The following is a 16,054-nucleotide window of genomic DNA, read 5'->3' as shown; positions in this document are numbered from 1 at the left end:
GGCTGGATTCGAACCCGCCAGCTCAGGTGTATGTGGCTGGCTCCTTAGCTGCTTGAGCCACAAGTGCAGAGCTGGTGATTTTTTTTTTCCTCAGACTGAGTCTCACTTTGTTACCCTCTATAGAGTGCTGTGGTGTCACAGCTCATAGCAACCTCAATCTCTTAGGCTCAAGCAATTCTCTTGTCATAGCTTTCCAAGCAGCTGGGACTATAGGCACCTGACACAACAGCCAGCTATTTTTGGAGATGAGGCTGAGGCCTACACCTAGGCTGTGATTTTTTTAAGAAAAGATTTGAGGGAGGAATGGTGGCTCACACCTGTAATCCCAGCACTCTGGGAGGCCAACTCCGGTGGACCACCTGAGCTCAAAAGTTCAAGACCAGCCTGAGCCACAGTGAGACCCCATCTCTAATAATAGCTGGGAGTTGTGGCAGGCACCTGCTGCTATAGTCCCTGCTGCTTGGGAGGCTGAGGCAAGAGAATAGCTTGAGGCCAAGAGTTTGAGGTTGCTGTGAACTGTGACACCATCACACTCTACCAAGGGCGACCACAGTGAGACTCTGTCTGAAAATAAATAAATAAATAAATAAAAAATTACCCATAGTCGGCTCAGTGCCCATAGCACAGTGGTTATGGCATTAACCACATTTACACTGAGGCTGGCAGGTTTGAACCTGGCCCAGGCCAGCTAAACAATGACAACTGCAACAACAACAACAAAAACGGCCAGGCGTGTGGCAGGTGCCTGTAGTCTCAGCTACTTGGGAGGCTGAGGCAAAAGAATCACTTAAGCCCAAGAGTTTGAGGTTGCTGTGAGCTGTGACACCACGGCATTCTACCAAGGGCAGCACAGTGAGACTTTGTCTCAAAAAAAAAAAAAAAAAAAAAAAATTACCTATAGTCAAGTCCCTATTTATAGCACAAAGAACCACTGAATTCTTTCCAAATACAAATTTCTACTCTTCATTTAAGCTCAGTGTGTGTGTAGAGGAGTTTGGTTTGCCATTTTCCAACACTTCAATGATGTAAACAGGCTGATAATGCTTAACTTTAAGTATCTGGGAAGAAGTAGGAACGACATGAAAACTCAAAACTAAGAAAAGAGAAAGAATGGACTCTGGTATCCTGGCTTTTCTGATATCCCAGGGACTTACTATGCTTTGTCAAGCCTCTCAGCCCCTAACAGGTCAGGAACTTGAGAAACTGGCTTGATAACTATTCATTTTGCATGAGTACCTCTTATATCAGCAGTTCTCAACCTGTGGGTTGCAACCCCTTTGTAACAATGAAAATACTTTGCGGGATTAGGAAGGTTGAGAACCACTGTCTTATATTTCTAACTTGAACAGTAAAAATCTCAGTATCGTGATTTTAGATCTCATGAACTAATTCTATATCACCACTTCAAATTACTCAGACTGAAGACATAAGGGACTTGATATAAATAAGTAAAATACGTGGTTAGGAGATTAAGAATAAGGATCAAGGGGCTGCGCATGTGGCTCAAGGAGTAGGGCATCGGCCCCATATACCAGGGGTGGTGGGGTCAAGCCCGGCCCTGGCCAAAACTGTAAAAAAAAAAAAAAAAAAAAGAATAAGGATCAAATTAGTCTGTAGCTAATAAGGAAAGGGCTCAAAACTTCCAGAACCTTTTCAATCAATTCCGCTTTAGCGTTAGAACAAGTATGATGACCTACTACTGTGTTCCAATCCCACTTCTAAATAACCTGGCTTAGCTGCTGCCAGAATCCAGAGTGTTCTCGAAAACCACTCACTCAGCAGCTCCCTTGGCTAGTCCCAACTGGCAATCTCGAGCCACTGCGGCTGCCTAGGAGCGCCAACAACGCCCAAGCAGTTGCCCTCCTCCTTGCTGCTTATCTTAAGAACAGTCCTGAGAGGGATAAGGATCTCATCCAGGAAGGATAGGGTTAGAGGAATCTGACGTTTAGAACCTGAGATAAACCACTCACTCTGCTTTTCTCTATCATCTTAAGACTTCTGGGGTAGCCAGGGGGCGGCCAGGTCAATCAATAATTGAGGCACACAATCACCTCGGACTTAAGACTAGAGGTCGGTCACTGAGGTACAATTACTGGGGAAAACAGGAGGAAGGGAACAAGTGCTTTGGAGATGAAAAGTGCAGTCAACACTGCACTCAAGTTAACAAGAGAAGGCGGGGGTCGGCGACGATGCAAGGAAGTCGTCATCAACGCCGCGCCGCCCCCCCACTACACAACAGACCTGAGATTCCCCCACACTGAGACCCGAGCTCCACAGTAAGGTCGACCCTCCCCTCAGCGGCAGAGCAGGACTGTGCCTCTGCTCCCCTGCCAGGCGGAAGCAGGTGGGAAGGCCGACCCCCCCAAGAGCGCCCTTTCGGGGGGTCTATCCCGACTTGCGCTGAGATTGGGGGGTGTTCGCGAAGGGTGGAGCATCGCTTCAAAAGCTGGGGGGCTGCTGCATGGCAGGAACGGGTTTCCCTGAGCTCCGGAACTGAAGCTCGCCCCCTCCAGTACCCTGCCACCCTGTTACCTCTTCGTTTCTTCGTCGTCTAGCAGCTCTGGCTCGGTAGCCGCCATTACCACATCGCACTCCGCGGCAGCCGCCATCTTACCGCCGGGACCAGAGAGCCAAGTGGGAGGCAGGCGGCGAAGAGCACTTCCGGTCGGAGCATCGAGCGGCTCCGCGACGACGCGCCCAGAGGGGCTCCCTCGGGCCCTTCTACCAGCGAGAGGTTCCGCTTGGGACCAGAGCGGCCCTCCGTCCCCGGAGGTCCACGGCTGTCTCCGCGCCTGGGCGGGGGCCCAAAGGCGGTTTCTGTGCGTTGGGGGCGCCACGTTACCCCTGGATGGGAAGAAGGGGATTATAACAGGGTGTCGTCTCTCTAGGGCTTGGCTTTTTTCAGTATCCCAAGAGACTTGCTGCCATAACAATTTCCAGTGGTAGAGAGCGTCCTGTAAGGCTCTGGGGAGTCTGGTTGAGTAAAGACCTGGAGACCCAAAACTCGAGGGAAAAAGTCCCCAGCGCTACCTTCCTGGCCTTGGCGTATGTCCACAGCTTCCTCTCGGGAATGACAAGAAGAGACACTTTGAGCCCAGTTCGCCCAGCTTTCATCGTTCCCTGGAAGCCCTGCCCAGCCAAGCTGGGGGAACGCAGGGCGTCTTCACCCCGCGCCTTTCATCCCCCTGGAATCTCCAGGCACAACTGGTTCATCACCCTAATGATGCTGACCCTTTTATGCGGGTACTTTCATGTCAGCCACCTGGGAGTGCCATCTCAGCATTAAGCCTAGGGAGGCTGGCATGACATGGCACCCTAGACCGTGCCCTACAATTTATAAGGAAGCCCAGTGACACCTGCACCCCACCTGTCATATAAACTCCCTACTCAGCACGCCTCTGGTTGAATGCAGTCCGGATTGAGAACTCATAGGGAGCGAGGACACAGTTTAATCGTCGTTGTACTTCCCTAACCCAAACCAATATTTATGAAGTTGGTTAAATCGGAGAGTCTGAGGCTATAATTTAGTTCATTTTGTTTTTTTGAGACAGTCTCATTATGTCGCCCTCGGTAGAGTGCCATGGCGTCACAGCTCACAGCAACCTCAAACTCTTGGGCTTAAGTGATTCTCTTGCCTCCGCCTCCCGAGTAGCTGGGACTACAGGTGCCTACCACAACGCCTGGCTATTTTTTTGTTTTGGTTGCAGTTGTCACTGTTATTTAGCAGGCCCAGGCTGGGCTCAAACCCGCCCACTTTGGTGTATGTGTCTGGTGCCCTAGCTGCAGAGCAGAGCTACAAGTGCCCAGCCTGTTTATAACTTTCAACTTTTGACATCTCCAACCTAGACCCTTATTCAAATTCCAGACTTGTATATCCAACTATAGAAAGTTTGAGGACCCCTGGGACATTTGGACATCAGTGACACCGGAATATCATCCCAAGGCCAGGCGGGGAGCTTACACCTGAAACTCCTTAGCACAACAGGCCAGGTCCAGGCTGTCGTTTCCCCTCCGGCCTCTGGGGGTGCTGTTCGACCAGCGCCCGCTCTCCGCCGCCGGAATTTGTCTTGCGGTACGGAAGCTGCGGGGCGGGAAGGGGACCGGGCGAGACCCGACTGAGCTAGCTGACCGGCAAGGAAGAGGGGAGCCTTTGCAGCCGCGCTGCCCCACCCTGGTCCCTGCAAGCTGCGAGGGGCCCGGCTGGAGCTGCGGGGCCCCGGGAGGTGCGGATCTGGGAGGCGAGGCTTGTCTATCGCCAGGATCGTCCTCTGTCATTGGGCCGCTTTAGGTGGCAGGTCTCTTCCTCTGATTCCCTCTGAGGTCCCCCTCGTGGGGAAATCTGTGACTGAGTTTCCTCTGGCAGCCTATCTTGGGAGTAGCCCTTAATTGCAGGGCTCACTATGTGGGGAGAGGGCCTGTGTCAGTAGCTTCCTCTCTTTCTGGGACCCTTTGGAGAAGTCATCTCTGTCTGCTCTCGGTAGAGAATTTTTGCCCTGAGCCTTTGGGAAGATCTCTGGGGCCTTTTCAGAGATAGAGTTTCTCTTTTGGGTCTTTCAGTGCAATGACAACAAAAATTGTCTCTCTGGCTTGGCGCCTGTAGCACGGTGGTCACGGCCCCAGCCATATACACTGAGGCTGGCGGGTTCGAACCTGGCCCGGGACCATTTAACGATGATAACTGCAACAAAAATAGCCAGGCGTTGTGGCGGGCGCCTGTAGTCCCAGCTACCTGGGAAGCTGAGGCAGGAGAATCGCTTAAGCCCAAGAGTTTGAGTTTGCTGTGAGCTGTGATGCCACAGCACTCTACCGAGGGTGACAAAGTGAGACTCTGTCTAAAGAAAAATTGTCATTCTTTGGAATCTTTTTTCCCTTAGATTCCTTCACTCCTTTCTTCTCTGATGTTTTTCCTCTTAGCCATGGACTTGACTGGGGCTTAGAGGGAATTGGTTGATTGTTCACATATGTCATAAAGAAAAGTAAAATATCCTTTTTACTTGCTCACTTTCCCCAGGTGAGGTGATTTAAGACAGCCGCACAAAATACTGTTTCTGCTTGTTTCTCTCCATTTGGGTCATGGTCGAAGAGAGGAACGTGGGCTGGGCTCCCCTAACTAGTTGGTCCACTCCACATCATGTGTGTGGAATGGAACCTGTCTAGTGGTTCCTTTAAACCAGTGACTCCTCTTCCTTTATAACAACATTTACTGAGCACCTGCACTCTGGCAGGTACTGGGTATGTACTGAGAATAACAAAGATGAATAAAATACAGCTCACTGTCTAGTAGTGGATATAGACAAATTGGTTCAATGCCAATTTGAGCCCAGTTCAAATTGGGTTTCACTAGATCAGGAATGTACGGAATCCCTGAGGCTTTGTAGTCAGTTCAGAACCCTGGGCTGTTAGTTATGGGAGGTCTGCCTTCTATTTTGATCCTTTCTTTCCTCACCTCACTCAGTGTGCTTCTGTTCCTCAAGGCTGAAGGCTTAAGCATGGGGAAGAGCTGCAAGGTGGTTGTGTGCGGCCAGGCATCTGTGGGCAAAACGTCAATCCTGGAGCAGCTTCTGTATGGGAACCATGTAGTGGGTGAGTGTTGTTGTGGGTGGGGGAATGGTGGAAGAAGTTGAAGGATAAGGAGTAGGATTTGATCACACTATGCAAAGGCTAAGAGCTGCTCCTGGTGGTTTTTGCACCCTGAAGAGTAAAACATTGTAAACCCCAACTCTACATTAAACAAATCTGGAGGGAGGAAACCCAATATCCAAGATATGGAGGACAAGCTCTCATGTCACACTGTGCTTAGCATGGTATTAGCATGAGATTAATGTGTGTTTCCTGGAATCATTTCAGTCCTGCCAGACTGTCTATTCCCTGGCTTATACTCCTCAGTCCCATCTCCCAGGGCCCTGCAGGCAGTCCCCTTTCCCTGTCTGGTCTGCCTGTTGCAATGCCCTCTAATTCACATTCCCATTTCCCCACTTCAAATAGTTTTTTCATTTTATTCCAGGTTCTGAGATGATCGAGACACAGGAGGACATATATGTGGGCTCTATTGAGACAGACCGGGGGGTGCGGGAGCAGGTGCGTTTCTACGACACCCGGGGGCTCCGAGATGGGGCTGAGCTGCCCCGACACTGCTTCTCCTGCACTGATGGCTATGTCCTGGTCTACAGCACTGACAGCCGAGAATCTTTTCAGCGTGTGGAATTGCTCAAGAAGGAGATTGACAAATCCAAGGACAAGAAAGAGGTGCATGGCCTAGGCTCTTTGGGAGCATCAGTAGTGGGAGAGCATGGGCTCTGGGCTGGCTTTCAGGGGCCTGGCATGGCTCCATTCTTTACTTATTCACCAGGAGGTGGGTTTGGAGCTTAAGGTAGGGTAGAGGCCATTGAGAATGTCTTCACCCCAGAGGTGGGCATGTGTTGAGGCTACTCAACTAAAGAGGCTTCTCTTTAGATTATGGGGTCCCTGACTTAACACATGAAGTCCCCACTAATCTTTCTTTTTTTTTTTTTTTGAGACAGAGCCTCAAGCTGTCCCCCCTGGGTAGAGTGCCGTGGCATTACAGCTCACAGCAACCTCCAACTCCTGGGCTCAAGCGAGTCTCCTGCCCCCGCCTCCCAAGTAGCTGGGACCACAGGCGCCCGCCACAGTGCCCAGCTATTTTTTGGTTGCAGCCGTCGTTGTTTGGCGGTCCGGGCTGGGGATTCGAACCCGCCACCTTAGGTGTACGTGGCTGGCGCCTTAGCCGGTTGAGCTATAGGCGCCTGGCCAATCTTTCTTGACAGTTCTATGTTCTTAGCTATGAAGGCCTTTTTGGTTTCCAAAACCCCCCTGTAAGTTATAAGTATTCCTGGGTGCGCTTCCCCACCAGTTGTTTAGCCAGGAAATGAGTGGTATAATGAGCATATATGGGTGATAATAGGGCTATGATGGAACTCCTAGAGAGAGGGCCAGATGGAGGCCAGAATTTCAACCGAGGAGGAAGAAAAAACAAGCATCCCATCAGTGGTTTCTATTTTATTTTTTTTTTAGAGACAGAGTCTCACTTTATTGCCCTTGGTAGAGTGCTATGGCTTCACAGCTCACAGCAACCTCCCAACTCCTAGGCTTAGGCAATTCTCTAGCCTCAGCCTCCCGAGTAGCTGGGACTAGAGGTACCCACCACAATGCCTGGCTATTTTTTGTTGCAGTTTGGCCGGGGCTGGGTTTGAACCCGCTACCCTCGGTATATGGGGCCGATGCTCTACTCACTGAGCCACAGGCTCTACCCAACCCATCAGTGGTTTCTAATATTGGAAAATGAGTCATCAGTCACTGAGACTCTTCTCTCATAGATTTCCTAGGTGGCTACCAGCCCCTAAACCCATTCTGGGTCCCTGGTATATCTACAGGTCTCTACTCTTTCTTCCTTCCCTAGGTCACTATTGTGGTTCTTGGCAACAAGTGCGATCTCCAGGAGCAGCGGCGTGTAGACCCAGACGTGGCTCAGCATTGGGCCAAGTCAGAGAAGGTGAAGCTGTGGGAGGTGTCTGTGGCTGATCGCCGCTCCCTCCTGGAGCCCTTCATCTACCTGGCCAGCAAGATGACCCAGCCCCAGAGCAAGTCTGCCTTCCCTCTCAGCCGAAAGAACAAGGGTAGTGGCTCCTTGGATGGCTGAAGACCTGCCATTCCTTCTTCACCCTCCCAGCCCTATTCCAGCTTCTGGGGCTACAGAAAATGGGTTGAAGGCAAAAGGAGGTAGGGGAGGCAGGCAATCCGTCCTTCCCAGTCAGCAGGGGAGTGGCCCAAGCCTTTTGCTCCCTGTCAACTTCCAGAAGTGCAAATAATCTTGGTTAGCACCTCCTCCCCTTAAACATCCTACCCTCTTCCCAACCCCTAGCTTTCATCATAATCTCCATTGTCTCCTGGGGCGGTTGTGGGTCAGCGTCCCTTCCATCTGCCCTAGACGGGAAGCAGAGCTACCATCCAGAAGTGCCCATTTTATTTAGTTTGATTTCTATCATAGGGGTCCACCTTCTGGGTTTCCTGCCAGTAACACACACATACCCACACACACTCAATAGTCAGCATAGTCACATAGTGACTATAGTGACATTTCTAGAGAAAATGTATCCAGGTATTGTGGGTATATGTGCTGGCATTACTGGTGCCTCCGCTTCTCTTACCCTGACCTTTCTCCTATCAATTCCCTAGCTAGACGAAGCAGGCCTCCTAAGAGTGTAATTTTCTGTTGTAAACAACCCCCACCCCCAATTGTTTAACTTCCTCTTTCTGCTCAGGGAGCAGATGGGCCTCATTCGTTGAGGTAGAATGGAGCAATGGCTGGGCTGTGAGTCACTAGCTGACTTTGTGACCCAGCAAGACCTTTCCCCTCTCAGCGCCATTTTTCTCGTCTGTAAAGTAACAGGAGTTGCTTAGCTGATCTGGATCCTCTCCAGCTGTCTGGTTTTATAAAGCTATGGTTTCTCCCTCTTCAAGGTGCTATGCCTGCCAGCCCTGGTGGCTGGGACATGCTCTCCTACCAACCACCAGGGGGCAGGAGTTCACTTTCCACTTGGGTGCCCAGTCTGCAGACATATCGCCCTGGGGCTGGTCTTCACCCCTTCCTGTGGTTATTTCTAGTTCATAGCTAGACTTCTATTTATCTGTATTTATACACCTGCTGCCATGGTGAAGGCTGGACAAGGTGCTCCTTTAAAGCCCTTCTTACCTCAGATGCCTGAACAGAGCAAAGGCAAACCAGTAGCAGCTTCTCAGGAGCTGACAGGTCATCTGTCGGGCCTCAGAGGTGGTTACACGCTCAGACAGGCTGTACAGTGAGCTTATAACCCACAACTTCCTGTGCCCACCTTGTGCTACTAGTGTGCACACCTAGCTTGGGGAACACACTGCAGCCAGGCAACCTCCAATACAATGCACCTCTCTCCAAAACAGGAGAAGTGAGCAGGCCCATGGCTGGGTGAGTAGAATTAGGACATGTACAGGCTTGGGGGTTCAAGTTAATTTATTGATGCATTGGATACAATAAAACCACAACTGCTGTTATCAAAAAGTTTTCCTCCCCTCCCCCCTTTTTCTTGTTCTCCCTTAGGAAATTTTTTTTTAAAAAAACAAAATACAAGTGGATACTGGCAAAGTCCCATGTTGTGGGGTAAGGGCAGTGCTGGGTGGGATGGAGTTTGTGACATTGACTTTGACAGCATGAAGATGGGTCCTACACACGGGTGTCAGACTGTATCCCAGCACTCTGCTTCACAGTGGGGTGAGAAGAGAAAGCTGAATTTAGTGCTAGGGACCAGCTTGGAGGTAAGGAGCTGGAGGGGAAACTTCTTTTGGGACCCCTGGGGTGGGGGGTTGGTATAAGCTGAGTCCATAGTCTGAGGGACACCCAGTGACACCTCCCCCCAGGAACTGGGGTTCAGGAGGACTCAGCAAAAGGCTGAGCTTTTGTGGGATGGGTCATACCCTGTATTGAAATTGGGCCCACCCAGAACATTGTCACCTGCCCCATCCTAGCTGCATCCTCTCAGAGCAGGTGAGGCCTCCAGAAGATTTCAGAGCTAGCTCCTGCCAGGTGCTGCCCTGCCTTAGCACTGCTTGATCCAAGGACTCTTGGGTTCCCCTTTCTGTTCCACAGTCCCTTGCCATATTCCCATGGTCACCTTGTCCTGATAACCTTGAGCCTGCTCCAACTTGAGAGCCCCATACCTTATTTCCAGAGAAACAAGTGAGGCCCTGAGCACAGGTGTGGTGGTCATGGGTTTGTCCCTGGCTAAGAGAGGCTGGCTTGTAGAAGCTGAGATTCTAAGACTGGCCACGTAGGTGTACGTAGGGTATAGGTCTTGGGTCCATAAAAATGAGAGCACCACATGGCTGGGGCTGGATTTTGCATAGATCTTTGGGATTTATCAGACTGGGAAGTGCAGAAAACCCTAGAACTAGCCCCCTAAAGCCTGGGAAAGGAGGGTGGGGGTGCTCCTTGGATCAGGAAGGTACTGGTTGAATCCCCAGTCCAGACAGGGAAGGTAAGCTGCCCTCATAACTAGCCCAGCCCTTCCTAGTTCTGGCAAGACTCCCTAAACTGGAAAACAGTCCCTTTGGGATGTAAAAAACCGGCATCTTGGGGACAGGAGATGGCTGTTGGGAACTCAGCCCTGGCCTCCCTATGAGGGCTAATAGGGGGCAAAGACGATGGGTCCCGTGGCAGGACGAACAGCTCCTGCTGGGGTGCGAAACAGAGCTGGGCCCAGAATTGGAGCTGGAAATAGGGTAGTGGCTGCTGTAGGGGCAGGCCGGAGAGCCAGGGGCCCAGGCAGGGCACAGATGGCAGTGGCTGCAGTGGGGAGTGGGCTGGGTAGGAAACGGGCTGCCAGCGTCTTGGTGAGTTGCTTCTGCAAGGCCAGTTTAGACTACACAGAAAAAAAAAAAAAAAAAGAGTGGACACAGTGTAACTCAGAAGATCCCACCCCGCTCCTTTGGCCCCCATCCTTGGGCCTTTTGCTGTAGGAAAAACGTGACTTTTAGAGTTCCAAATCTAAATCCTTCTCCCTTTCCACCTCCAAACATTCATTCCAAAGGGCTTTCTCTACCACCTGTCTTCCTGCCCAGAGGGAGGAAAATCTCAGGGTGGGAGAAAGGGAAGGGGAGGGGAGGGGATAGTCTAGGAGACCCACACCCACCCCTTCACGCTTGTGGTAAGGTTCCTGCCCAAGTCTGGCTGCTACCCTAGCCCACCTCCCCGGAAATTCCTCTGGTCAGATCCCAGGACAGCCAAAAACCCAACCCCAACTCCTTTCCTGCCCCACCTCCAGCTGGCCCTCCCTATCAGCCCACCCTCTCCCTCCCCACCCGGGTCCCAGCTCTGTTGCCTGGAGACAGATACCTTGAGGATACTCACGGCCAGCGCCGCATGCTTCTGTAGCTTGCTGTGCTGGCTGGAGGGCTTGAGGGGCTTCCCGGCCAGGCGGTCTTTGTGCCTCCTGCTGCTCATGTGCTAGTGAACAGACAGATGGACAGACTGGGGACAAGACGAGGAAACCCAAGGACCACAGGACTACTCTGTCATCTTCAACTGTCTTACCTTTCTTTACCCACATGGTCAGAGCACCTTGCCTGATCCTCCCCCAGGGCAGGCCCTGGCAAGGGGAGGTAAGACTTGACCTTCACCGTAAGGAGCCCATGGCCAACTGGCCTCAATCCTGCCTCTCCAGCCTGCCCTATTCTGTTCTACCCACCCTCTCTCCAGGCTTCTCTCAACAGGGCTCCTCTTCTCTTCTGCCTTGTGTTCGGTAGTTAGCTAGATATAAGCAGGGAAGATGATGGACTGGTGAGGCTATTTTGGATTGTTTCGGGTCAGGCTGACCTGGGCTATTATGGGAAAGAGGCTGATTAAGACCTTGCAGGCGGGTTGTTTTGAGAACAGAGTTAATTAAGACCCCAGCAGACTTCCAAGAAGCAGCTGAGCTGATACTTCTCAAAGTGCCTGTATAACTTAAAACTGCACTTTCCATGGAGCCTACAGTCACCAGAACAGGCCTGGCCTGCTATGCAGATTGTTGATAAACTTCCTTTTTCTTGCTAAAACCTTGTTTTCTTCAATTATTTTGGGGACTACCTCAAGCCACCCTGCCACTTTAACACTTGTACTGCCCTGGCCCTCACCCCTGGCTCCAACCCCAGTCCTGGTCCCACTTTTCCCACCTGTTTGAGTTGAGTCTCTGAATTGACCTGGAGCTGACAGAGAGCACAGTGGAAAGGAGGGGTGGGCCCCTGCCGGCCACTCCGGCCACCTGTCACTCTCCTGGCCTTGTGTCCAGCCCCTCCCCGGGGCACTGGGCGGCCCCGGCCCCTGCGGGGAGTCCCTCGCTGCCCCTCCACCATCCATCGGTGCTTGGCTCCTGGAGGAGGAGAAGTCTGTCAGCGCTGAAGAGCCATGGAGAAACCTCCTAAACCCCTGTACTAGGTCAGTTTGACTGTCCTTTTAAGCCTCATGGCTGCTCTGCACATACACTGCCCTCCAGCTGCATCTGATCTCACCTCTTAGGGTCTGTCTTATTGGCTTCACTCTTGCTCTAATCTTAATCCCTCTGGTTCTGGTCTAAGGAAAGATGGAGGAGGTGTCTCCAGTCTTCTCTGGAGTGACCTTTCAGAGATTTAGTGACTTCTAGTTCTTGCTGCCTCCAATTCCTCATCCCAGTTCTCCCTCCCCAGGGATTAACAGGAGGACCCAGCAATGCCTGCCCAGTGACAGCTGCATACAACACGTCTGCCATCCCATCCTTGAGAGAAGCACCCCAAGATCTCAAGCCTCCCTGTCCCTCTCCTCCCCCAGGCTCCAGCTCCTGGGAGCACTGACCTGTGTTGTGAGCCTGAAGTTGGGAGGCTGAGTTCACGGTCACCTTACATGTGGGGCAGTAGAGGCGCCCCTTCTCGCTCCTGCCTTCCCCACTCACGCTGCTTTCCATAGCCGCTGCTGCTGGCTCGGGCCCTGGCGCCTCCCTCCCAGGCTCTGGGGAACAAGGTGGGCAGGAGGAAGAAGAGGAAGAGGAGGCAGCATCCAAGATGTCTGCGTGTGCTGGCTCCCTGGGTGCAGGGTCTGGAGTCAGTGGTGGCTGGAATGAAGGGCCGAGAGGAAGACCTACGGGAACCACTGTGGGATGGAAGGCATTGAGGGAGAGTGTGAGGCCCAAGATGATTCTAGGGACCATGATTCCAAGCACTGATGATGGGGGTGGCATAGTAGGGTGGAGGGGTCCTTGGTGAAGGGTTGACCAGCACTGGATCCCAGGCCCCACTTTCCTACCAACTCACTGAGGAGACTTGTGCCTCAGTCTCCCCAGCAGAATTTATAATGTTGGACAGAATAGTCTCAGAGAGCCCTTGCAGCCCTGGAATTCTAGTTATTTGCTTGATGTTAAGCAAGCAGAAATCACTAAAAAGATGTACTAGAATGTCCATACAGCACTATATATAATAGCATAAAACTGGAAACTATCCAAACTATCCAAATGTTCATCAGCAAAAGATGAGATTTTTTTCTTTTTATTTTTTTTTTTTGAGACAGAGTCTCACTTTGTCACCCTGGGTAGAGTGCCATGGCATCATAGCTCCCAGAAACCTTAAACTCTTGAGCTCAAGAGATCCTCTTGCCTCAGCCTCCTGAGTAGCTGGGACTACAGGCGCCTGCCACAAAGCCCAGCTATTTTTAGAGACAGAGGATCTCTCACTTGCTCAGGCTGGTCTCGAACCTGTCAGCTCAGACAATCCACACACCTCGGCCTCCCAGAGTGTTAGGACTTACAGGCATGAGCCACCACACCTGGCCAACATGAAGGAATCTTAACAGACACAGTGAATGTTGATGACCACGAGAGATGAACAACACCCAAGACACAACCTGCATACTCTGATTCACCAAAACCAAGTGAAACTGACATATGCACAGAAAAATCAGGATCTATAGTTGGTTGTATAGTTACTCCCCCCAAAATTCATGTCTATCTGGAACCTCAGAATGTGACCTTGTTTTGACACAGGATCTTTGCAGATAAAATTAGTTAAGACGAGGTCATGCTGGGTTAGGGTAGGACTAATACAGTGACTGGTGTCCTTATGAGAAGAGCACGTGGAGCACAGAGACACATAAGGGAGAACATGGTATAAAGATGGAGGCAGAGATCATAGATGCAGCTACGAGCCAAGGTGAGGACTACTAGCCTCCACCAGAAGCTGGAAGAGAGGCAGGGGGCAGTTTTTCCTTCTGAGTCCACAAGAAGGAACCAACCCTGTCAACACCTTGATTTCAGACTTCTGACCTCCAGAACCATGGGAAAATACATTTCTGCTGTTTGCAGCCACCCAGTTTGTAGTCACTTGTGATGGCAGCCCTGGGAAATTAATACAGCCAGGTAGTGACTGGGAAGGGCTCAAGGCTGGGAATATTCCTCGAGCTATAGATTTGTGTGCCTTTGCATGCATGTATGGAATACTCTAACACATGCAAAATCAATAAGCAGAAATCTCTCAACCCTTCCTTGGAAACCAGATTTCAGAATGGAGCTGGGAGGGGCAGAGAAGAGTTTAAGACTGACCTTTGCTCTCTGGCTCTCCAGGGGCCCCACTGGCCAGCGCTGGGATTGGGGACACCACTGCCCCATCCTGGGCCAGGGTTTGTGGCCTCTGCTTACTCTTGGCAGCTTCAACAGCCTTGAGTTTTCTGGCATGTTTGTGGCCTTTGTAATGTGCTTCGGCCTGGTTCTGGGGAGGGAAGAGTGTGAGGTCACCATTCATTCACATGCCCCATCCAGGTGTAAGAGCTGAGCAGGGGACAGATCAATGGCAGGCAGGATTTAGGTCTCACAAGGGGCGAATCCTTTTCTTTGCCCTCATCATCACATGTGTGTGGTCCTGAGGTTTACAGAATGCATTCTCATACTTGAGCTCCAAAGCAAGCAGCCTCTGGCTTCAGACTGTAACCCAGCCACTTAGTAGCTGTGCATCTTTGGGCAACTAACCTTACCTCTCTGAGCCTGAATTTCCTCCCTGTCCTCCTCTTCCCATGAGCTCCAGCTCCTGGGACCACTGACTTGTGTTGTGAGCCTGAAGTTGGGAGGCCAAGTTCATGGTCACCTTATACGTGGGGCAGTAGAGGCATTCTTTCTGACCTCACAGGATTGTAAGAATTAAATTGGAACATGAATTATAAGTGCCTAGTATATATAATAGATGTTCAATGAATGTTAGAATGTTAGTTATGAAGTTTATGAATGTATAAATGGAGAAAACAGCAGTCCTCACACTTAGGGGTATATGCACCCAAAACATTCATCCTTTTGTTCATTTTTATTTTTATTTTTTTTGAGACAGAGCCTCAAGCTATTGCCCTGGGTAGAGTGCCCTGGCATCACAGCTCACAGCAACCTCCAACTCCTGGGCTTAAGCAATTCTCTTGCCTCAGCCTCCCAAGTAGCTGGGACTACAGGCACCCGCCACAACGCCTAGCCATTTTTTTGATTGCAGTTGTCATTGTTGTTCGGCGGGCCCGGGCTGGATTCGAACCCGCCAGCTCAGGTGTATGTGGCTGGCACCTTAGCCACTTGAGCCACAGGCGCCAACCCCTTTTGTTCATTTTTAAACAAGCAGTCATTGAGCTCATTATTTGCCAGGTACCATGCCATGGACTAGCACAAAGAAGATATGGTCCCTCAGCACAAATCCTCTGGCCTTCTCTTGCAGAACTCATGAAAACCTGAAAGCTTGAAAGGGACCCCCAATCCAGTCTGTCAGTATCCTCCCTCTAAGGATCCTCCCTTATTGCTCCCCAGCTCACCACCTCCATAGGAAAGACAGGCCCACAGAGCCCCTCTCTAGACCCTTTCACTCCAGCACTTCTGCTGACATCTAGCCTAAACCTCAGATTGCCTGGACAGGTGGTAAACCATCATTGGAAGGCCAGAATGAGGCCCTTCTTCTAGCTAGGAGTAGGCAACAGTAGAAAGTATGCAGGTCTTATGGTCAGCCAGTCCTGGGTTCAAATCTCAGCTTTGCTACTTACCAGCTGTTTCCCTACCTGAAAATCAGGGATGATAATAGTGCCTCTGTCCAACTCACAGGAGTGTCATGAGAACGAATTCAGATGATGGGCATGAATACATTCTGTAAACTTTCAGGTACTTTAAGAACTCAGCTCCAGGTCAGGCATGGTGGCTCATGCCTGTTATCCTAGTACTCCAAGAAGTCAAGGCAGGAGCTCCTGCTCGAACTCAGGAGTTTGAGACCAGTCTGAGCAAGAGGAATACCCTGTCTCTACTGAAAAATTAGCCAGGCATTGTGGCAGCATCTGTACTCCCAGCTACTCAAGGGGCTGAGGCAAGAGGATCACTTAAACCAGGGAGTTTGAGGTAATTGTGAGCAAGACTGATGCCACACCACTCTAGCCTGGGCAACAGAGTAAGACTCCATTTAAAAAAAAAAGATGGGCTCGGTGCCTATAGCTCAACCGGCTAAGGCGCCAGCCACGTACACCTAAGGTGGCGGGTTCGAATCCCCAGCCCGG

At 51.0% G+C, this 16,054-nt stretch overlaps 3 protein-coding genes across 5 annotated transcripts in view; 1 reads left to right on the top strand and 2 right to left on the bottom strand.

Moving 5' to 3' along the window:
• Positions 1 to 2,887, bottom strand: part of DNAJC7 (DnaJ heat shock protein family (Hsp40) member C7) — a 42,686-nt gene extending 39,799 nt beyond the window's left edge. The window contains exon 1 of the mRNA XM_003786353.1: positions 2,533 to 2,887. Coding sequence (XP_003786401.1) covers positions 2,533 to 2,609 — 77 coding nt within the window. The 5' untranslated portion in view covers positions 2,610 to 2,887. The remainder of the gene's footprint in view (positions 1 to 2,532) is intronic.
• Positions 2,888 to 4,069: 1,182 nt separating this feature from the next.
• NKIRAS2 (NFKB inhibitor interacting Ras like 2) lies at positions 4,070 to 9,092 on the top strand. Of its 3 annotated transcripts, none has more exons than XM_003786356.3 (4): positions 4,070 to 4,223; positions 5,475 to 5,583; positions 6,005 to 6,246; positions 7,418 to 9,092. In XM_003786356.3, exons 2-4 carry the CDS (start codon positions 5,490 to 5,492, stop codon positions 7,655 to 7,657), a joined length of 576 nt encoding a protein of 191 aa, XP_003786404.1. In that variant the 5' UTR covers positions 4,070 to 4,223; positions 5,475 to 5,489; the 3' UTR covers positions 7,658 to 9,092. The 3 variants fall into 3 exon arrangements, with proteins under 3 accessions (XP_003786404.1, XP_003786406.1, XP_023366766.1); XM_003786358.3 differs by having other exon boundaries at positions 4,092 to 4,223; positions 5,456 to 5,583; XM_023510998.1 differs by lacking the exon at positions 4,070 to 4,223 and having other exon boundaries at positions 5,401 to 5,583.
• Positions 9,093 to 10,172: 1,080 nt separating this feature from the next.
• The window catches only part of LOC100962545 (zinc finger protein 385C), a 29,480-nt gene continuing 23,598 nt past the window's right edge, over positions 10,173 to 16,054 (bottom strand). Inside the window, exons 4-8 of the mRNA XM_003786355.1 lie at positions 14,091 to 14,256; positions 12,356 to 12,649; positions 11,701 to 11,897; positions 10,883 to 10,993; positions 10,173 to 10,409 (exon numbers count right to left, since the gene is read on the bottom strand). Coding sequence (XP_003786403.1) covers positions 10,173 to 10,409; positions 10,883 to 10,993; positions 11,701 to 11,897; positions 12,356 to 12,649; positions 14,091 to 14,256 — 1,005 coding nt within the window. The remainder of the gene's footprint in view (positions 10,410 to 10,882; positions 10,994 to 11,700; positions 11,898 to 12,355; positions 12,650 to 14,090; positions 14,257 to 16,054) is intronic.

Source organism: Otolemur garnettii, unplaced genomic scaffold (assembly GCF_000181295.1).
Source record: "Otolemur garnettii isolate 467f Iridium unplaced genomic scaffold, OtoGar3 scaffold00018, whole genome shotgun sequence".
Lineage (NCBI taxonomy): Eukaryota > Metazoa > Chordata > Mammalia > Primates > Galagidae > Otolemur > Otolemur garnettii.
The sequence above is the reverse complement of the archived record's forward strand: the minus strand, read 5'-3'. Positions and strand labels throughout refer to the sequence as shown.